Consider the following 23,196-nt stretch of genomic DNA (forward strand, 5'->3'; position numbering starts at 1 on the left):
ACTTGCCCGATGATCGGCAAGCAATTGAGAATAAATGGATTGTCAAGAGGAAGACGGACGCTGATAGTAGTATCACTATCTACAAAGCTAGAATTGTCACAAAAAGGTTTTCGACAAGTTCAAGATGTTGACTACGATGAGAGTTTCTCACTCGTATCTATGCTTAAGTCTGTCCGAATCATGTTAGCAATTGCCGCATTTTATGAAATCTGGCAAAGGGATAAACAAAACTGCATTCCTTGATGGATTTATTAAAGAAGAGTTGTATATGATACAACCAGAAGGTTTTGTCAATCCTAAAGGTGCTAACAAAATATGCAAGCTCCAGCGATCCATCAATGGACTGGTGCAAGCATCTCGGAGTTGGAATATACGCTTTGATAAGTTGATCAAAGCATATAGTTGTATACAGACTTGCGGTGAAGCCTGTATTTACAAGAAAGTGAGTGGGAGCACTACAGCATTTCTGATAAGTATATGTGAATGACATATTGTTGATCGGAAATAATGTAGAATTATTCTGCAAAGCATAAAGGAGTGTTTGAAAGGAGTTTTTCAAAGATAGACCTCGGTGAAGCTCCTTACATATTGAGCATCAAGATCTATAGAGATAGATGAAGACGCTTGATAAGTTTTTCAATGAGTACATACCTTAACAAGATTTTGAAGTAGTTCAAAATAGAACAGTCAAAGAAAAGAGTTCTTGCCTGTGTTACAAGGTGTGAAATTGAGTAAAGACTCAAAGCCCGACCACGGCAAAAGATAGAAAGAGAATGAAAGTCATTCCCTATGCCTTGGCCATAGGTTCTATAAAGTATGCCATGCTGTGTACCAGATCTATTGTATACCCTACACTGATTTTGGCAAGGGAGTACAATAGTGATCTAGGAGTAGATCACTAGACAGCGGTCAAAATTATCCTTACTGGAATAAGGATATGTTTCTCGATTATGGAAGTGACAAAAGGCTCGTCGTAAAAGGTTACGTCGATGCAAGTTTTGACACTAATCTAGATGACTCTAAGTCTCGGTCTAGATACATATTGAAAGTGGGAGCAATTAGCTAGAGTAGCTCCATGCAGAGCATTGTAGACATAGAAATTTGCAAAATACTTACGGATCTGAATGTGACAGACCCGTTGACTAAAATTATCTCACAAGCAAAACATGATCACACCTTAGTACTCTTTGGGTGTTAATCACATAGCGATGTGAACTAGATTACTGACTCTAGTAAACCCTTTGGGTGATGGTCACATGACGATGTGAACCATGGGTGTTAATCACATGGTGATGTGAACTATTCATGTTAAATCACATGGCGATGTGAACTAGATTATTGACTCTAGTGCAAGTGGGAGACTGAAGGAAATATGCCCTAGAGGCAATAATAAAGTTATTATTTATTTCCTTATATCATGATAAATGTTTATTATTCATGCTAGAATTGTATTAACCGGAAACATAATACATGTGTGAATACATAGACAAACAGAGTGTCACTAGTATGCCTCTACTTGACTAGCTCGTTAATCAAAGATGGTTATGTTTCCTAGCCATAGACATAAGTTGTCATTTGATTAACGAGATCACCTCATTAGGAGAATGACGTGATTGACTTGACCCATTCCGTTAGCTTAGCACCCGATCGTTTAGTATGTTGCTATTGCTTTCTTCATGACTTATACATGTTCCTCTGACTATGAGATTATGCAACTCCCGTTTACCGGAGGAACACTTTGTGTGCTACAAAACGTCACAACGTAAATGGGTGATTATAAAGGTGCTCTACAGGTGTCTCCAAAGGTACTTGTTGGGTTGGCGTATTTCGAGATTAGGATTTGTCACTCCGATTGTCGGAGAGGTATCTCTGGGCCCACTCGGTAATGCACATCACTATAAGCCTTGCAAGCATTGTGACTAATAAGTTAGTTGCGGGATGATGTGTTACGGAACGAGTAAAGAGACTTGCCGGTAACGAGATTGAACTAGGTATCGAGATACCGACGATCGAATCTCGGACAAGTAACATACTGATGACAAAGGGAACAACGTATGTTGTTATGCGGTCTGACCGATAAAGATCTTCGTAGAATATGTGGGAGCCAATATGGGCATCCAGGTCCCGCTATTGGTTATTGACCGGAGACGTGTCTCGGTCATGTCTACATAGTTCTCGAACCCGTAGGGTCCGCACGCTTAAAGTTACGATGACAGTTTTATTATGAGTTTATGTATGTTGATGTACCGAAGGAGTTCGGAGTCCCGGATGAGATCGGGGACATGACGAGGAGTCTCGAAATGGTCGAGACGTAAAGATCGATATATTGGACGACTATATTCGGACTTCGGAAAGGTTCCAAGTGATTCGGGTATTTTTCGGAGTACCGGAGAGTTACGGGAATACGTATTGGGCCTTATTGGGCCATACGGGAAAGAAGAAAAAAGGCCTCAAGGGTGGCCGCACCCCTCCCCTTGGTCTGGTCCGAATTGGACTAGGGAAGGGGGGCGCCCCCTTCCTTCCTTCTCTTTTTCCCTTCCTCTTTTCCTATTCCATATGGGAGGTGGAATCCTACTAGGACTAGGGAGTCCTAGTAGGACTCCACACTTGGTGCGCCCCCTCCTAGGGCCGGCCTCCTCCTCCCTTGCTCCTTTATATACGGGGGCAGGGGGGCACCCCAGAGACACAACAATTGATCCTTGAGATCTTTTAGCCGTGTGCGGTGCCCCCCTCCACCAAATTACACCTCGATAATATCATTGCGGAGCTTAGACGAAGCCCTGCGTCGGTAGAACATCATCATCGTCACCACGCCGTCGTGCTGACGAAACTCTCCCTCAACACTCGGCTGGATCGGAGTTCGAGGGACGTCATCGAGCTGAACGTGTGTAGAACTCGGAGGTGCCGTGCGTTCGGTACTTGATTGGTCGGATCGTGAAGACGTACGACTACATCAACCGCGTTGTGATAACGCTTCCGCTGTCGGTCTACGAGGGTACGTGGACAACACTCTCCCCTCTCGTTGCTATGCATCACCATGATCTTGCGTGTGCGTAGGAATTTTTTTTGAAATTACTACGTTCCCCAACACAAACTTGCCAAGTGCCATCTTTGTGATCACTAGTCGTCCAATCCCTAGTTTGTTAGGTTTTCGTATCCTCTGCTTCTTCGGCTTGTGATTTTCGGTAGCGGCATTGGCGCCGGTACCTTCCCCGCCGGTCTCGGTGCCGCCATCGGTCTCGGGGCCGCCATCGGTGCCGGCGCCGTCGGTGTCGATGTCGGCGTCAGTACCATCATCGAGGCCGACCTACAAACCTTGCTTAGCAGTCAAATAGTCGAGGTACTCTTGTTCACCCTCATAATCCATCTCGTCTGCATCTTGGTCAGATGGCCCAGTTTCTTCGTTGTTCGACATGTTTCCTATGATTAAGTCTCCTCGTTTAATTCTAAAAGTATGAAAAAAAAATGAAAAATGACATAAAAAAGAAATCTATGTTTGCCCGAATGTCGTTTCCCAGCAACTCCCAGCACTCGATATGCCTACTATCTAGCACAAATCATGCCAAAATTCACGGAAAACTTCGGCATGACCTTTGCTAAAAAATGGACATATCGAGCGCCTGAAATTCACCGGAACGGAAATGAATCAACATTCCGGCATAACATAGGCCACTCGGATCATCTACCCTGCACATAATCATCATTTTCCAAATATGACATGTCCAAAACATCACATGTCCAAATTCCAAACATGACATGTCCAAAACATGACATGTCCACATATCACATGTCCAGTTCAAATTCGCATATAAATTCAGCCTACCTAAATTTGCTTTAACAAGGGATGTTGATTTGGACAATTGCTTAAATGCTGCCTTTTCTTTTAACTACAATTGCTTAACCCTAAATTTCTGTCCTATTTTAAAACCTAGCTAAATTCATAACTAAATAGATAACCTAATTAACCTACTGCCCTAACTAAAACCTAAGTAAATTAACCGAAGAACCCTAGCTAGCAGAGAGAGGAGGAGCGCTGGGGGGCTTACAGAGGGTGCAGGGGCGAGGAGGCAGGCCCGACGACGACCGAGGTTGGGAGGGAAGGAAGTAGAGGGAGGCATGGTGCGTCGGGGTCGGGCGAGCGCCGGGGTCGGAGCCGAGGCCGGGGTCGGGGGCGAGCGCCGGGGCGCGGCGAGGGCAGGGTCCCGGCGGTGTGACGGGGAAGAGAGAGTGGGGATTTGGGGGGAAAAGAGGCGGGATGAAGCAGAGAGAGTGAGGATTTTGGGTTAAGTGGACGTAGCAGTAGCGCGTTTAGAGCAAACGCGCTACTACTATTACAGGCAGCTATAGTGGTTTTATACGAAAACCGCTACTGCTATCTTGACTAGCTGTAGCTCTTTTTCAGTAAAGTGCTACTGCTATAACCAGTTTCCCTTTTTCTTTTCCTTTATTTTCTCTCACTTTTCTTTTTTTCCGAGAGCAGTGAACGAAGGGAAGGCGATATATATTGCATCATTTGATGGTTAAATATGTATACAAAATAGGAACATATATATTACATCATTGGACCCCATGCGTAATAATGGCTAAGTGTGTATACAAAATAGGAACATATATATAAATATATATATTACATCATTTGACCGATAACATACGGTTCCTCAGCGTTGACGTTTTCGTTTTTGAGTCAGCTTCTTTCCCTTCTTGTTCGTTGAAGAATAATTGAGCCCCTCATTGTGACTTTGCCTTTTCCATGGAGTACGATTTTTCTTAGGTAATGTAGTATTGATTCTTGTTTTGACATATACTTCATCATCATCGTCATCTTCCCTCATTGGGTTGCCGTACTGATCGTAGTCTTCCTCATTGGCGACTCCATCCATTCTAATGATGTTCCTTTTGCCTCTCCTCACGACAACACGTCTGGGATTGCACGGGTCGGTTATGAAGAAGCATTGTGTCACGTGCTTAGCGTGTACACATGGCTCGTTTTTTGCGATAGCGTTCACGGTAGTGCTCTTGGCGTCGGGTATAGTCATGGTAGTGAAATTCCGGTTTTCTCTTTCGACATTCTTAGCCCATCTGACACGGAACATCGTCGTGTTGTGCAGTCCAGCGTAGTCAAGCTCCCAGATCTCCTCGACCCTTCCATAAAATCTTTCAGTTGCGCTGTTGTCGCTGCCGGTCATGCATTCCATCGTCACCCCTGAGTTCTGATAATCACTGTCCATATCTTTGGCCTCCGTGTAGAACGTGTATCCATTGATATTGTATGTCTGATAGGTTACGAGGTTGGGCGAGGGGCCATGTGCTAAGGCGTATATGAGCAATCCGTCCTTAGAGCCCTCCTCCGGGGGATTAGCAATAATATGCTCTTTGAACCAATGCAGGAAAGTGGAGTTGTGCTCTCTAGTAACTTCGGCGTCCGTCTTGCATACCCCCCGGTCACGATACTTCTTTGCGATAATTTCTTTGTGCAGTGCCACAAAAGGATCTACCTCGTCTAGGTGTTGTAGCACTACCAAGTTTGCTCTGTCAAAGTCGCTGCATCGATCTGAGTATGCCACGTGCAGTTCCCTGCGACCGTTGGCGTGACCTTCTCCTTCGAGCCTCCCATCGTGCTTGTTAACAGGCAAACCAACACTAACACCAGGCGGCTGTAGGTCTGCGTCATATAGAAAATTCTCGCAGAAAGAGATGCACTCTTATGTCAGATAGCCCTGGACGATGCTTCCATCCGGACGGGACATGTTACGAACGAATCCTTTGATGATCCCATTCATCCTCTCAAACGGCATCATGTTGTGCACAAATGACGGCCCCAGGTCTATTATGTCGTCCACAATATGGACACACAGATGCACCATCACGTCAAAGAACGCGGGCGGGAAGTACATCTCAAGCTCATTCAGTATCACAACAATCTCTTCCTGTAGCCTTCGGAGCTACTTCAGACTGATCGACTTTCGAGAGATGACGTCGAAAAAGTTGCAGAGACCAATAAGCGTGTCACGGACGTGCATTATCCCTCTAAGGGCAACAGGTAGTATCTGCGTCATCATCACATGACAGTCATGGGACTTCATCCCGCTGAACCTTTTCTTGTCCGTGTCTAGATATTTGCTTATCTTGCCACAGTAACCGGAACTAACTTTGACTCTGGTAAGGCACTTAAAGAATTGACCGATCTCAGCCTGACTTAAGGTGAAGCAAGAAGGGGGGCAATAATCCTCTTTCTTTATTTTCTTGCCCCTCTTCTCCCGTGCCTCTGTCTCCGTCTCTGTCTCGTCTGACATTTTACGGGGCGGCATGTGCAGATCTTCCCTGATTTTCAAATCTTGCAAGTCTTTTCTTGCCTTCGGCCCATCCTTGGTCTTATCCGGCATGTTCATTAGTGTCGCGAGCAAGCTCTCAAGGACATTCTTACATATATGCATTTGATCAAGGCAATCAGGTGTATCGAGTTTGTGCTAGTACTCCAAGTCCCAGAACACAGACCTCGTCTTCCATACCTTCAGCAGCGGCTCCGGCGCCTTTTTCATCGTCTTTCCCAACACGGGGCACTCCTTCCAGTTTTTCAACAGCTCATCGATTTCGGCACCGCTCCGCTTACGTGGAGGTCCTCGATGCTCAGTGTGACCATTGAATAGATCTCCACGGTTTCTCCACGGGTCGTCCTGTTCGAGCCATCTTCGATGCCCCATGTACACGATTTTCCCAGACCCGTCATCTTTCCTTGAAGTTAGCTACTGAGACGTCGTATCATCCATGCACCGCGTGCATCCGCAATATCCATGGCACACCCGGCCTGCGACATATCCGTAACCAAGATAGTCGTGCACCATCGTGATCAGCGCGGCTCTCATGTAGAAATACTCGCCTTTGCTGGCGTCCCATGTCTTGGCCGGTGTTTTCCATAACGTGTCTAACTCCTCTTGAAGTAGCCCCAGATACAAATTAATATTATTTCCTGGTTGTTTCGGCCCTTGAATAAGCATGCTCATGTCAATGTACTTCGACTTCATGCACAACCAGGGGGGAGGTTGTACATCCATACAAACACGGGCCATGTGCTATGGTTGGTGTTCTGGTTGCCAAACGGATTCATGCCATCGGTACACGCGCCGAGTACGATGTTCCTTGCATCACATTCGAAATACCGATAGAAGTTGTTCAACGCTCTCCACTGGCTTCCATCCTTGACGTGTCTCAGCTTCGGATCATCTCCATCGTCGGGCTTCTTCCTCTCCGCGTGCCAGCGCATTAGCTTTGCTTCCTTGGGATCTACAAAATACCGCTGGAGACAGGGAGTGATCGGTAAGTACCATACAACTTTCTGGGGACATTTCTTTCCGGCCTTCTTGTATCGAGAAGCATTGCACACCGGACAGCTTGTTTTTTCCGCGTGCTCCTTCTGATAAATTATGCAATCATTGATGCATGCATGGTATCTAACGTGCGGTAGATCAAGAGGGCACACGATCTTCTTGGCCTCATCAACACTAGTAGGACATAGATTCCCCGCAGGAAGAACATCCTTTAGGTACTTGAGATGCTCATCGAGGCTAGTGTCGGTCCATTTGTTTTTAGCCTTCGTCTTCAAGAGTTGGAGCGTGAAACTCAAGCGGGTCACCTCAGGATTGCAACCATCATACAATTGAGTGTTCGAGTCTACCACCAGTTGCTCTAGCTTAGCCTCCTCTCTAGAAGCAGCTCTCTCAGAACTCGTCTCCTTGCAAAGCAGTGCTTGAACATGAGGGTCCCGCACGATTGAACTTAGTACCGACGAACTCTGCTGCGTGGAGTCCACGTCGTTCTCTCCGCCGCCATGTCCGGCCCCTTCTCCTCCGCCATGTCCGGCCCCTTCTCCGCCGCCATGTCCGGCCTCTTCCCCACCGCCATTATCGATCATCTCTTCGTCTTGCCCCGTGTCATCATTGCCTGCCCTGTCGGCGTCCTCAACATCGTCATCCTCATCTTCAATTATCCACCGAGTATAGCCATCCATGAAACCAGCCATGAGCAGGTGCGCTTCGACACGACCATCGTCATAGGGGTCGAGCCAAACTATTCCTTTGCATTTTCGACACGGACATAAAACCTCTGTCAAGTTATTTTCTTTCATGTCCTGCACCGCCGACCGCAACCACCTGTCCACCATCGTTCCACTGACCATCATGAACGTCTGCACGGTAATAATAAACAAATTGATTATAAAAATGCGTGCATGCATCAAAGTCATACAAAAATTCGGCATGACCTTCCCTAAAAATAGGACATATATAGATCTAGAGTTTGCCCGGAATTCGCCGAAACGGAAATAAATCGACATTTTGGCAAAACATAGGCAACTCAAAAGCACAAGGCGTCAACTCATGCCACACACACAATTTCCATCATATTGCCCAATTATCATATCACACACACATACACATATTTCCATTTTGCAAAAGCATGAAATTTTAATCACCTCTATCTCGAGATCGAGCACACGGTGGAGATGATGATGTAGGGAGATCAAAAGTGCACAAAGCTCTTCTTGACAAAGATAGATCTAATTAGGGGGCAAATAGGTCACTTGACTAAATGCTACATCTACCTAGCTAGCTAATTTGGGAGTAGACAACTTCAACTAGTGGAGGGGAAGGAAAAAGATAAAGGAGATGCATTAATGGAGGTGGTGTAGTTAGCTAGGAGTAATGAAGAGAGAGAAAGGTAGGTAGAAGAGGGAGAGTAATGGGGGGAGAAGTCTTGAGGAAGAAGAAGAGTGAGAGAGGGAGGATGTGGGAGGTAGGGGAAAGGGAGGAGAGGAGATGGGGGAGGGGAGGACGGGTGGGGAAAGGTGGTGGGGTACTGCGCCTTAGCAGTAGCGCGGGTGGAAAAGCGCGCTACTGCTAAGGGTGTAGCAGCAGCGTGCTTTTCTCACACACGCTACTGCTAAACGGGCCAACCGTGTGGACAATTTCAAAATTAGCAGCAGCGACGTGACTAAAAAGCGCGCTGCCACTATTGCTTTAGCAGTAGCGCGCATCATGCCACCGCGCTGCTGGTAAACTTAGGTTGTTGGGTACTGTCGGTACATTTTTGTAGCAGCGCGGTTTATCCATCACGCGCTACTGCTAAATTTTCATCAGCAGCGCGCTTTTCCTAACATCGCTACTGCTAATTTAGCTAAGTGTTACTACTTCTTCATCTTGTCTTTGTGTCGTGCCTCTTTTTGTGTCGTCCTGCTGCTAAGATTCTGTGTATAAGGTTTTCCTAGTAGTGCCTAGGTGCATAAAAATTCAGCTAAGTGTTACTACTTCTTCATCTTGTCTTTGTTCTTCTTCTACTTCTACTTATCCTTCTTGTTGTACTTGTTCTTCTTCTACTTCAACTTGTTCTTCTTATTCTTGTTCTTGTTCTACTTCTACTTCTACTTCTTCTTGTACTTGTTCTTCTTCTACTTGTTCTACTTGTTCTTATTTCTCTTAAAATTAACTGAAAAGATTTCATTTAGATTTAATTAATGCAAAAGATTCATTTAGTTTTAACTAAACAATATTTATACAAACAATATCATTGTGCAGAAGAACAGTGGATCATTTAGTTGTATTGAAAAGATTAAACTAAACAGTATTTATACTCCCCTTTCAATTAAATACACAGCAAAAGATTCATTTAAATACACCGTACTGATAAAATTCATTTGGTTGTACTGGAGTAAAAAGGTTTCATTTAACTTAAAAGATTTAGAGAAGAGCAACCATGAGTACACTACTGCACAACTTAACTGAATTTTTCTTACCCCAATAATACTGCTACACTTGCTACTCTAGTATTGTACTTCATGTGCAAAAGTAATGGTAGCTACTGATGCTACTCCAAAAATGCATGCACTCCACAGCAAGCACACAATCTTTGAGTAGGAAACTGAATATCTAAATACTCCAGCAACAAATACTGTTAACACTAATATGCCAGCAGCAGAAAATGCAATTTTGGAGTGTTAACAAATGTTCAATAATTTCTTTGATAGTAATTCAGTTTACACTGATTTAGTGTTAACACAAATACTGAACATTTGGAGCAGCTATTTAGTGAACAAATATTGAACATTTGGAGCAGCCATTTACTGAACAAATACTGAACATTTGGAGCCGCCATTTACTGAACAAATACTGAACATTTGGAGCAGCCATTTACTGAACACTGATTTAGTGTTTACTCGCCTGACAAGATAGCAAACAGCAAATCATCTGGCTTGCTCAGGCAAAGTTCAGTATAATAAGAAAATCATCTGGCTTTGTATCTGCACTTTTGTGGTGATGCAGAGATAATCTCAGTGCATCTACTACAAACAAAATTCAGTGCATCAACTCCATGTACTCCTCGAGTACTCTTTCTGTGAAATTCAATGCATCCACTTGAAACAAAATTCAGTAAATTTCCAGCAACTACTCCTACTGCAAACAACATTGAGTGAATTAAGCATGCAAAGATACCTGTCACAGCATGATTCAAATTGATGGATTCAGTTACATTGATGGATTCAGAGTACTACTGTCGGCACTCCCTGTTTCTTGGCTTGCCGAAGAAAGAAAGCAAGCAGCCAACCAAATTTAGAGGAGGGGCTCGCAAGCAAGCAAGCAGGCCAAGAGAGCAAAGGAGGGGCGTACCATCAGCTATGTGGGAGCCGGGCGAGGTAGCGCTTGCTGAGACGGTGGATGGAGATGCCGAGGTCGCCGAGTGCGTGGGCGTTCTGGTTTCTTGGCCTGCCGAAGCAGCTGGAGATGGGCCACGACGGTGCATGTTTCCAGCTGGACGAGAGCGACGTCGTGTGGTCGGTAGGCGGCAACGGTGGGGACGTGGACGGGTGGTCGGCCACGCCGTGCCGCAGAGCTTCGAGCTGTCGTCGCTCCTTGCGAAGGGTGGCGGCATCAGGGAGCAGTCGTCACCCTGGTCATGCCTGTGAGGAAGAGGAAACCACATCAGGGAAGGAAAGAAAAGAAGAAGAAGAGGAGAGGGCGCGGATCGAGCAGGGAAGAGTGGTGTACCACAGCTGCTGGCATTGCAACTCGAGCCGTCGCGCTCCGGATCCACCTGCCGGAGAGTGAAATTGAGGTCTTGTAAGGGGCGACAGCGACAGGGCCAACAGAAAGGTGGCGACGACGCGAGAGGGAGAGGCATCGGCGACGCGTGCCAAGGAGAGGCGGCGGCGGCGACGACGCGAGAGGGAGAGGCATCGGCGACGCGTGCCAAGGAGAGGCGGCGGCGGCGACGAGATAGGGATTCGGCTGAGCGAGCCAGAGAGTGGGTGAGTGAGAGAGGTGGGAGGGTAGTTTAGAAAATAACAAAAAATATTGTGCATGACGAATTTTGTATTGGAAACTCCCAGCGATAAATATTACGATACAAAGGAAGTATGTGTCATGCAGGACAATAAATAAAATCAGGGCTAGCCCTGACATCTTAGAGGCCCTAGTGCGAACTGCATATAATAGGCCCATACACTACAATAGACCTAAAAATTACTTCCACTCATATACATTGTATACCATGAGAAGTTGTTATATTGCCTCAAGAAAAAAAAATAAGAAGTTGTTATAAAGGCAAGCGTAAATTTCACTACTCCCTCCATTTCTAAATATAAGTCATTTTAGAGATTTCAATGTGAACTACATATGGATGTATATATGCATAGTTCAGAGTGTAGATTCACTCATGTTGCTCCATATGTAGTTTGCATTGGAATCTATACATAGACTTATATTTAGGTACGGACGGAGTAGAAAATTTGCAGAATCCTCGCTGACATAATTTTCCACAACTAAGTTTTCGTGAGGTCGTTATTCTTCAATACTGTGAACATCTAACACCTCCGGATTCTTGGCAGTGACATTTCTCGAACGAATCTATGCATAGCACCATTTTGAATTCAGCTAATCGATCTACAAGTTTCCTATTTTTATTTCCACACAACCAGATAAATGTTGTTTCTTTTGGCAACATTGTTCAGAAAAGGAGAGTGAACACCTGAATTCTAGAATCCTGTCCTTGGAGTATTAGAAGAGAGTTCATGCTCCAGCCATCCAATAATCCAAATGCAAGCAAAGCCATGACAACAGAACCTACCTGATTGTAATGTCATGAAAGAGATAATCAACCCAGTCGAAAACATCACTTAATCATAGCATAATAGAATAAATAGACTACGCTGAAAGAATTGACATGAAAAATTACATCAATGGACGACGGCCTGAGCGCTTGGCTTGAACAGTTCCCGGACTCCATCTCTACGTCGCCTGCCCTCCGAGCCTAGCCACAGCCTTGATGATGGACGGCCACGCTGCGGGTTGGCGTTCTCGTTGCCTTCTCGCCTCCTCCCACGTGAAGACTTTTGGGGTAGTTTATCTGATAAAAGATACCCAAGAAATCCATCAGACGGTAATACAAATCCATTGATTAGCTTAGGGAAGAAGAAGATCGAGGGACTGGGATTGGCGGCGTGTTTCTGAGCGACAACGAAGGAAAGGAATGCGTTCGTGCGTGACTTGCCTCCTCCCTTCATGGCTGGGCTTGTTTATCTGCGTAATACCTTTTTCCTAGCAATCCATATGCAGTATACAAGCACAGGGCATGGGCCTCTGATCGGGCTGGGCTTAGACCGTCGCACTCGCCGCCATGGTCCAGGGCCAGCCCTGAATAAAATACTGAAATCACTAATTAAGGAGTGCTCATTGCAAAGAACACTCCACTTTCTCAGGTCGCGACAAATGGCGCACATGTAGCGCGCCACTTGTCGCAACCGGGGAGTTTTTCCTTTTTTCGTAGACCCGTCTATTCAAAACGTTTTATCTCTTAAACCGTGCGTCCAAATCTCGAACCGTTTTCATCATTGGATTCCTCGCGTCGAGATCTTCAAAACTAGATCCCATTTTGATAGGTTACACGAACTTTTTTCATAAAAAACCGGATGAAAAAACCGGACGAAAAAACCGAACCGGGAGCACGGTTTTTTCCCTTTCTGAAAGTGGCACGCCCGTGCAACGTGTTTTTTTTTGTTTCCGAGAGGCACGGCCATGCCTCTCGCGAAAGCAAAACCGTGACTCTCGTAAAAAAAAAAAGCGCGTATTTTTTCCCTTTCGGAGAGGCACGGCCGTGACTCTCGCGAAAGCACAACCGTGCCTCTCGCGGAAGCAAAACCGTGACTCTCGCGAAAGAAAAAAACAGAAAACGCGTTTTGTTTTTCCTTTTCTGAGAGGCACGGCCGTGACTCTCGCGAAAGCACAACCGTGCCTCTCGTGGAAGCAAAATCGTGCCTCTCGCGAAAGAAAAAAAATAAAAAAACGCGTTTTTTCGTTTCCGAAAGGCACGGCCGTGACTCTCGCGAAAAAAACCGTGACTTTCGCGAAGAAAAAAAAGAAAACGCGTTTTTCTCGCGCAAAAAAAAATTCAAAATTTTTTTCTGATCGAAAAGCTAAGAAAGACCGGGAGAAAATCAAAACGTCAAAAAAAACCCAAAAAACCGTTTAAAAGCCGAAAACGCGTGCGAAAAAAATTCGAAGGGAGCGTCCAGAACGCGACACGTGGCGAATGGTTGAGAGCGCACCAAGTGGCGCTGATCGTTGTGAGGCTCCCGAAGGAGCGCTCATTAACTAGTTGCTCCCATAAAATACTATATGATACTAATATATAATACTCTCTCCGTTCTTGAATATAAGTCTTTGTAAAGATTCCATTATGGACCACATACGGATGTATATAGACATATTTTAGAGTATAAATTCACTCATTTTGCTTCGTATGTAGTCCATAGTGCAATCTTTACAAGACTTGTACTATTTTTCTAGGACGCAAGCGCTCATATAAACGCGCATACACTCACCCCATGAACGCACACACGCACACCCTGCCCCTATGAGCACTTCCGAGAGACTGAGCCGGCATATCATCTTGAGATTTTATGAAGTCACCGTAGGCGCCTCGTAGTCGACGGGAACGTCTTCTTCCACTGAAAGCGTATCGCCGAAAATCCTGAAATAAATCCAGAATAAATGCGAGCACCAGGATTTGAACCCTAGTGGGCCGGGATACCACTATTCACCTAACCATCTCAACCACATGTTGATTCGCAAGACTTATAGTATTTAGTAACGAAAAGAGTACTATGCATTAGGAAGGTAGTATCATACACTACTACCATATGCATGATACTAGTATATGATACTTCTCCTTACAACCAGCCTTATAGTATGCTTTTATATTTTGTGATAGCCGTCCACCCGTAGGAATCCTTCGTTTCTTTTTTGAAACGAAGGGAAAAAATTATCTCATCAACTAATTAAGAAGAAGAGAATTGGTCAGTTAATTTATGAAAAAACAGGCTAAAATCTATGAGGAATCCTTTGAAGTAGCAGCACTCCTCGGTCACACCGTCGGGATGGCCGGAAAACCCGGCGACGACGGCCAGCACGCACGGGTTGCAGGGGGAAACGAAAAGAAGGCACAGCAAGCGGGACACGCACGGGAGTCTGGAGCGGGAGGCACCGCAACGGTCGGCTAGCTCACGCCCAGGCTCAGGCCACAATCACAACCACGCGCGCCATCTGACCTGGACCTTCCCTTTCTGCCTCCCCGCATCGCATCCGGATTTGATTATTGACTGCTCATCACGATATCACGCTTAAAATAACAGGGTTCATGCTTAATCTAACCACCTAATCAAAGCGCCCCGCTGCCTTGGCGTCACCACGTAATCTGGGACGTTAATCTACTCTTACTTTATCAGTTCATCATGCTTTGGGGCTCGCAACGGCTAGTTCCTGACTGAATAAACAAACCACGCAAAGCTGTGGTGGCCTCTGTCATTCTGTGCAACGTGATACGCTCCCATTTTTCTCTGAACTGGGAATATTACTTGCATAGCCACTAGTCCACTACTGATTTATTTTACTCTGGCAGGTGTTTAATGCTGGATCCTCAGTTCCTCAATGCAAGACATGCTACGGGGCTGCTGAAAATGCACTAATCTGTAACGACCGTATCAGCTGGATGCAGAAACAAAAGACATAAATTGGAACTCGGAAGGGAAGAAAAGAGGCAACGAGCCCACGGATTGTACACCACTCAATATGGAATGGTTCATGAATTTTGAATCGCTTTATTTAATATAAGGTTCTTGTCAGTCAGACCCTGGTACAGAGGCAAACCCTTCTTCAATGAAAGACCAAACTCGCTAGTCGGGCCCCAGCTCCACAAATTTGAAAGTGGGCTGCCTTTTCTCCGGCAGGCTCTTTGCGGTTTGCATATAACCCCCTGGGCAGCACGGGACATTTTCCACAAGACTGGCACTTCATACTTAGCTACATGTACTATCTACGTGGAACGTGTTGCTAAAACATGTTAACATGTTTATATATTGTCTCTACCGTTTTGGCTGCTATGGTCTTTTATCACTTCAAGTGTTGTTACAAACTATCAAAGTTTTTTTTCAGCGGCGCTACAAACTATCAAAGTTGACTTCAAAAAAAGGAAATCAAAGTTTGAGACTTGAGAGTATGAACCCATGTGACACCCGAAAAAAAAAACCATGTGACATGTTTTCTTAGTAAGTTTGCATCATGTTTTTTTTATAAAAGTGAAAAAAGTCAATCACCAACCGAACATGCCCTCAATTTTTCTTTTGTTATTCCACTATTTTTTATCCTTTGTAATAATTATCAGTTACTCCCCCAGTATGCGCATAGTCCATATTGACACAAGTTATTACATAGTATTTCTCCGTATATTTACAAATATCGCATGCACGTTAACGGGGAGAAAATATTTGTGTACCCATATTGGGAGAAAATTACCCACCCCCCTCCTCTCCCACAACGGTGGTCACATCGCCGCCATCCCGTCTCGCATAGTGCCATTCAAGCTTTGGAGCAGTGGGCGCTGGCCATGATAGCCCCTCGCAGAGAGATGGGAAAGGAAAGTTGCGCTTTTCGAAAGAAGTCGTATGGACGAGGGACTTCGGCGAGAGTTAAGGATGATAGGGAAGAGGCTGGGCACCACAGAGGGCACACGTAATGCGTGGGAGGCGGTTGACGGGAGCAGGAAATCAATCGGTCGAATTGAAACATTTATCATATTCTTTGGCATATTTCAATTGTTGCATGCGCGTTAATATAAGGCCTTAATATAATTGGGCGAAAATTATTGCCTGCCAATATTGTTCACATTAATTTGGGAGAAAACCACCGCGTATACTTTCAAATTTGAGCACGTTGCGCTCTCCGAAAGAGGTCGTATGGACGAAGCACTCCGGTGAGAGATAAGGACGACAGGGAAGAGCCGTGGGCACCACAGAGGACACGTGTCATGCATGCACGACAGGTGCGGTTGACCGGAGCGAGAAATCAATCGGTCGAATTAAACCGCTTCCCATATTTCTTTGGCATATTTCCAACTGTTGCATGCACGCTAACATAACAGGCAGAAAATTACTGCCTACCAATATTTCCACATTAATTCGGGACAAAACCACCGCGTATCCTTCCAATTCCGAGCACGCAAATTAATTTAATCCTTACCGTGCGCCCCTACAATCGTGAGCTGTGTACACACACGGCGGGCCAAGCCAAGCCCGGGAAGATCACGCTCGGCAGCCAACCGGAACGCCAGTCCGGGACGGAGAGGAACCGGAAAGGAAAGCAGCAATCGGGTGCCCGGTAATGCACGCCGATAAATAGGGCGTTCCCGGAGGGCCTCCCCGCAAGAAGAGTCGCGTTCGTGGAGCGGCAGGGTTTGAAATATTTTCCTGGAGATCGAGACGAGAGGCGAGGGCGTGTGCGCCGGCGCAGAGCCTTGTCCCCTTCCCCCTCGTCCCAATCCTGAAAGCTGCGCCCTTGTACGACTAGACAAAGAAGCGGTCCGGTCCGGTGGAGCGAGGCAACGGGAAACTCTGCATCCCTCCGCGCCACGGCACCGTAGAGAGCGAGAGCGGCCGCCGGCAACTCTACTCCACACGACGCAGGTGCGGTAATATCTGCAAGATTCGTTTGCGTTCGCGTGGCGCGGGTACTGGATTGATCCGTCCGTGGCGCGCGGCGGTTGTTCATTGCCTCTTCTTTTTTTTTCTGCCGTTTCTTGCCGATGAACTGCGGCGGAGGAGGCGGCCGCCGCTGTCCCCGACGGGAGTCGTTCGGAGCCGTGTAAGCCGTTGGAGCTCCGATTTTTCGGGCTCTGTTCTGTTCGTCGTAGACTAGATTGGTTTGGATTTGCACCGCGTCGTCGTTTTAAATCTGTTCGGATCTGACGAAAACGCGAGGTTTGCCGATTTGTGGGTTGGAAGAGCGCGCGCGGTTGTTACAGATTGAATCTGTTATGCTCATGGAGTCATGCATATTTTGCCTTGCCTGGCCTCTTCTCTGCTCTACTTCAGCTTGGTGCTTTGGTTGGTGTGATTCTCGGTATTCCGTTACCGTCTCCCCTTTGCCAACGCCTTGCGTTTCCAATGCTCCTGAACTTTCTTCATGATTCCAAATCTTCTCTTTTGTTGGCTTGTTGTCTCGTGTTCTTGTAAGACAGTTTGTGTGTCACTCACAAAATCCATTTGTTTTGTCCATCCCATTGGCTGTTTGTGCTTATTCCTCTGATTTCTGAAGGTAAGAAGAAGAGATGGTGCACAAGGAGCTTCAGCAGGCATGGTGGTTCGACAGCCACAACCTCGCAAGGACGTCCCCATGGCTCGGCAGCACCCTTTCAGGTTCGCCTCTCGCTCCCTACCCAGCACTCCCCAGTGGTCAGTGGATGTTGTTATTACCATGTGGTTACTCCATGGACGGCCTGAACCTGGATCTTGTTGTTGACCTGTTGTGGTTACTCCATGGACTGATATGACCTCTGCACCGAACCATCTCTCTTACAGAACTGTCCGCCTCTGTTCTGGCCATACTACTTTCCATCTAGAGTTTCACCAACGGTCAATTTCATCTTGGCCAATTCATATCTCTTTTTGATAATGGAAGATTTGCTCCTCCAGCCTCTGTCTGCATCGTAACAGAATTTATTACATATTTAACCCTGAAGAATGATAAGTAAGTCATGACAAGTTCACAATATTACTCTAGCACTTTGCATCAAATTTGCGATGACATATGCAATCTTGTGATGCATAGATCCATAATGGCCTCGTAATTCTGCACTTCAGATAATTTTATAGGGATTCTGTACTTCAGATCTTGTTTTTACAGCACGGATAACTTGCCTACTGGATTCAATTTTCCCCTTCACTAATTGTTCCCTTCCTTCCCTTTGATTGCAGAACTGGATGACAAGACCAAGCAAATGCTCAAGCTGATCGACCAAGACGCGGACTCGTTCGCTCAACGCGCTGAAATGTACTACAAGAAGCGCCCCGTCCTGGTGGACATGCTCGGCGACCTGTACCGCACGCACCGCTCGCTTGCCGAGCAGTATGACCTGCTGAAGCATGGCAGCGGCACATGCCGGTCCAAGTTCAATCCATCTCCCTGCACCAAGAGCTGGTCTCCGGGGTCCATGGATGGCAAGGCAACCAAGAGCTGGTCCTCAGGTTCCATGGATGGCAAGACAACAAGAAGTTTTTCCTCCAACTCACTGTGCTCAGACTCCTATGACTCCGAGTCTGAAGTCGATGACCCTGAAGAAGAGCATGATGAGAAGGTGTCTGAAGGCGAAGCAGAGGCAGCGGCAAAGAAGGACCAGCTTGACCAAGAAGCAGAGCTCATGCGCGCGGAGATCAAGAGGCTCAGCGAGCAGAATGCGGAGCTGCAGAAGGTGATCGAGGAGAACAAGACGGCTCACGAGGCCGAGCTCGCCGCGAAGGACGAGGAGAAGAGGGAGGTCATCAGGCAGCTCGCGTCGTCCATCGACATGGTGAAGCAGGAGAACTACACCCTGCGCGAGCTCCTCAAGAGCCCCAACCCCAAGCACCACCCCGCCGCCGCGGCCCAGCCCCGCGGCTTCGATCTCAGGAAGCTCACCATGGACCTGTTCTCGGCGAAGCTGTTCACGGGACAGCGCAAGCATTCTGGTCCCATGGTCGCTCTGTGAAGGAGTGAGTTTTGGTGATGAAGAGAAGAAATAGCATGATGCAGTCTCTCCGTCTTGACATCCAGATCCATGAGAATTTCTTGTAGCTCATGTGCATATAGGGTGGGTTTCTTTTGGACCGTGCCTGGTCCCATCCTTGTTCAGGGTTAGCTAGTAGAGAGAAATTTTAACTATGTTGCTGTTATACTCATGTTTTATGTGTAGTAAGTAGTAGTAGTATAGCCATATGAATGTTTGTATATTATTATTTTTGCTTAACTATATAGTAAAAATATATTATTATTTTTGTCAAGTATCAGCGGTCCTGTGCGATGCTGCCTGCACTAGAACATTTGCTGTTGCTGATACTGCTTTAGAAGTGCCATCATCAAGATTCAGACAGGCTGATGAACGTAAGATGAAACTCTGCACCTGGGATTGGGGTAACCCGTATGATGAATCATGATGAACTCCGAAAAGTATTTCGAAGCACTTTCCTTTTTGGGCTTTATTGCAGTCATGCTCATGTTTCAGTTGGATTAACATGCCACTGTGGAAATAGATTAACAACGGTGGGGGGAGGTCGAGGTGAAGGCGGGGAGGCTGTCTTCGGAGCGCCGCCGGCCGTGGATGGTGGAGGTCGGTGATTAGGGTTGGCAGGCGTCATGGGAGCAAGAAGATGACCAGTTGTGGCATGAACCTCGCAGTTGGATGAAGATCTGGCGGGCAAATAATAGTCATATGAATGTTTGTATATGATCGCTTATCTATAGTAAAAATATATTATTATATTTTTTTTGTTAGGTTCCACTGGTCCACATCAAAATTTGCTCTTGTTGAAACTACTTTAGAAGCTATCAAATTTCCAACGGTTTGATGGAAAGTGAGATGAAACTCTGCAACTACAATTGGGGTAACCCGGGCGGAGCCAGGAATTTGCTCATTGGTATTCACCATAATAAAATTTATGCAATAGTTGATCAATTGTTGGCCTATATCATGGACGACGCTACACGTCGGCCAGGAAATGATTTGATCGAATTTGCCGCCTCCATAGTCGTTGGACGGCGCATATGATAGTCGTTCGTTCTCTACCTTGTGAGCCTCTCGGCAGCGCCCCACCCGTTCGTAGCATAGCTATTGTTGCGCTCATGGGCTTGCAACATGAGCCGAGTTGCACTCCGTCAAAACGTTTTCTACCGTTGCAACGTGACCTATGTTGTGATCACAACAAACTCCCTCTGTTGCAACCCCATCCTTTGCAACATGGTCCATGGTGGGAAGCTCCTTTGCAACATGACGCGAGCGCGCGCAAGCTACGGTAGCGGGCCACTAGCTGTGGTGGCGTCACCGTGGAACCAGGTGTCGAGGATGTCTCACTCGAGGAACTAGTAGACGAGGAGACGACTGCGTTTGGCGGCACAATAGCCGAGCATGCGCGCGAGGTTGCGGTAGTTGAGGTTGTCAAGCACCTGCAGCTTGCTGTGAAAATTCACATTTGCCAACGCAGGCGACGTGATCCGCGAATAGGCGCTCCATGGCGGGCCGCTGTCTGGCAGCATGACATGACACACAAACCTGAGGCCGATGTCGCCTATGATGTTGCCAAGGAAGAATTAGTTGTTGCCTTAGCGAGGTCGTCCAACGAGAGCTTCTTGAACAAGGTGTCGATGGATTCGTAAAGAGAGCATGACGGGGAGAGCTCCGATGATATTACGACTGAGCCGAAGATCGTCGTCGTCGTTGCAGAGATCTATCTTGGTTGTCCATGAGGGCCTGCAACCCTGCAGGATCTGCAGGGTCCAGCTTCCGCCACCGTCCCTTGCCCTGGCCGATCTGCAACAGATCATGTGTTGCATTTGAAAGGGTTGCAACAAAGCCCATGTGCAAAGCTGGACTATAGGTATGGGATGTTGGGGGCCGTCCGATCAAAATTTGATTAGTAGCGGAGACGACTGGCGCGTGCATCATAATTAGTCAGGTGACCGCTAGTCTTTCCCTAATTAAATACTCCCTCCATTCCTAAATATAAGTCTTTTTAGACATTTCAAATGGACTACAATATACGAATGTGTATGTAGACATATTTTAGAGTGTAGGAGATCTAAGAGTGTAGATTCACTCATTTTGCTCCGTATATAGTCACTTTTTGGAATCTCTAAAAATACTTATATTTGGGAATGGAGGGAGTATATTATATTATATACCCATACCGGAATTTTGAAGATGGACTAAAAGGCGACATGTTCAACAATTAGCTGTAGCGGAGATGCGTATATTGAGATGGATGTGTGGCCACAAAAGAATGGATCAAGTCCGAAATGATGATATACGTGAGAGAGTTGGATTAGTATCGATTGAAGAAAAGTTTGTCCAACATCGCCGAAATGGTTTGGATATATACAACAAAGCCTCTAGAATCTCCAAAGCATAACAGACGGCTAAAGCGGGCTGATAATGTCAAGAGAGGTCGGGTTAGGCCAAACTTGACATGGCAGAAATCCATAAAGAGAAGTCCGAAGTATTGAAATATCACCAAAGAACTAGCCATAGACAGGGGAGCGTGGAAGTGAGCTATCCACATGCCAGAATCATGAGTTGGTTTCGAGATCTTATAGATTTTAGCTCTAGCCTACCCTACAACTTGTTTGGAACTACCTATACCGGATTTTTGGGGCCAGATTTAGGGTAACTCCAAGTCCGTGGACAACGAGCCGGACGGTAGCCATCCAACCGTAGCCATCAAATATCTAACCCATTTCAAACGAACCGAACACAAGCACATATGGCTTTTAAGCTAAACTAACAAAATTTAAGCAAGTTCGACCTAAACTTAAACTAAAATAAACTAGGAACTAGGCCAAGTACCGGACGATGAGCTCGTAGGCATTGCCTTCAAGGTCACTGGCACCTCCGTCATTGTCTGCGTCATCGTGGAGGAAGGCCCGCCAGGCGTCGCAACATCCCCACCAGGCCACTGCGACGCAGACGCTGAACTGCAGCATCCGCGGCTTGGAGGCGGAGGCACGCTTGGTCTTTGTTAGCCCCCACATGGAGGAACTGGGTTTTGAGCTGGGGACAGGCGTCTGAGTCGACGAAGGTCTTGGGCTGGTCGAGGGTCCAAGCCTCCGTGAGCACCCAGGTTGGCGTCGTCTGGCTCCTCACAAACACCACCTTGCGCCGAGCGTTGTGGCGCTCTCGGTGGCAATCCTCCGCCTCGGCTTTGCACTTGGAGAACGAGACTTCTCGACGTCGAACTTCTTTCCTATCGCGATGGCCGATGGTGTAGGTGTGGTGGTGTGCGGCGGCTTTGGGAGAGGAGTGGGGAGGATTGGTTTACATCGAAGGCCGACTAACTTTAAATATCGATGATATGCGGAGTAGTGAAGCTTCAATGCGGGCAACTAGAGTGGGATTTCCGATAGCCACGCCGCCGTGGAAATGCGGGTTAGCTGCTGGATAAAACAGAGTGGATGTGTGACACGAAGTGTTCTAGGACAGACCCTGGCGTGGATTTTTGTTGGTGTGTCCAGGGTATCGGAGTCTGATGTGGCGGGCGCTCGCATTCCTCAAATCTTCTCCGATTTGAAGCTGATTTGTGAGATTTCAAATACGGGATGATTTTCTAAGCCGTGTTGGATGGCTAAAAATATCCGGAGTGTCTTGCAATTGTTTTGGTGATCCGTGTTGAAGACGCCTTGGGCCCTGCCTCCCCTGCCCATACGACGCATCGCGATGAACTCCGAAAAGTATCTCAAAGCACTTTTCTTTCCGTGTGTTCTTGAAGTAGCTCGGTTGGATTAGCATGCCACCACGGCGACAGATTAAGGTGGTGTTTGATTCTCTAGTCCTAGGACTTTTTCTAGTTCCTAGGATTTTTTTAAAAAGACTCTCAAGGAGATGCTTTTAAAAACTTTTAGCAAAAAGTTTCAAAAAAGTCCCATCTTTTTTGATTTGCTAGGGACTTTTTTAGTCCCAACACAAAAAAGTCCCTGAAACCAAACACCCCCTAACAACATCATTACCCCAATGTCCTTTCGCTGCCGCAGATTATCAGCACCGGGCACCTGCGCGTGGATTGCACGCGCACCCGTTTCAAAAGTTGAGAAACTGGAGCGGGGCATCGAGGAGCACACATCGGTCAGAGGTCAGACGCAG

The 23,196-nt window shown here is 46.6% G+C and overlaps 2 protein-coding genes across 3 annotated transcripts; one reads left to right on the top strand and one right to left on the bottom strand.

Annotated features, from left to right (window-relative positions):
• Positions 1 to 6,946: 6,946 nt before the first annotated feature.
• LOC109751816 (uncharacterized) lies at positions 6,947 to 11,204 on the bottom strand. Its single transcript, XM_045233749.2, has 3 exons — positions 11,034 to 11,204; positions 10,656 to 10,945; positions 6,947 to 8,182 (listed from the first exon to the last, which is right to left on the bottom strand). The coding sequence occupies exons 2-3, from the start codon at positions 10,656 to 10,658 to the stop codon at positions 7,019 to 7,021; spliced, it is 1,167 nt and encodes a 388-aa protein (XP_045089684.2). The 5' UTR covers positions 10,659 to 10,945; positions 11,034 to 11,204; the 3' UTR covers positions 6,947 to 7,018.
• Positions 11,205 to 16,737: 5,533 nt separating this feature from the next.
• On the top strand, positions 16,738 to 19,351 carry LOC109751815 (uncharacterized). 2 transcript variants are annotated; one of them, XM_020310701.3, is made up of 3 exons: positions 16,738 to 16,999; positions 17,631 to 17,731; positions 18,290 to 19,351. In XM_020310701.3, the coding sequence occupies exons 2-3, from the start codon at positions 17,644 to 17,646 to the stop codon at positions 19,057 to 19,059; spliced, it is 858 nt and encodes a 285-aa protein (XP_020166290.1). In that variant the 5' UTR covers positions 16,738 to 16,999; positions 17,631 to 17,643; the 3' UTR covers positions 19,060 to 19,351. The 2 variants fall into 2 exon arrangements, with proteins under 2 accessions (XP_020166290.1, XP_020166291.1); XM_020310702.4 differs by having other exon boundaries at positions 16,969 to 17,177.
• Positions 19,352 to 23,196: the final 3,845 nt, after the last annotated feature.

Source organism: Aegilops tauschii, chromosome 2 (genome assembly GCF_002575655.3).
Source record: "Aegilops tauschii subsp. strangulata cultivar AL8/78 chromosome 2, Aet v6.0, whole genome shotgun sequence".
Taxonomy (NCBI): Eukaryota; Viridiplantae; Streptophyta; class Magnoliopsida; order Poales; family Poaceae; genus Aegilops; species Aegilops tauschii.

Excerpts from the sequence above, each read along its gene's own strand:
- LOC109751815 (XM_020310701.3), top strand. The coding sequence starts at position 17,644 with ATGGTGCACAAGGAGCTTCAGCAGGCATGGTGGTTCGACAGCCACAAC. Across the intron at positions 17,732-18,289 it reads GCTCGGCAGCACCCTTTCAG|AACTGGATGACAAGACCAAG; the intron begins GTTCGCCTCTCG and ends CTTTGATTGCAG.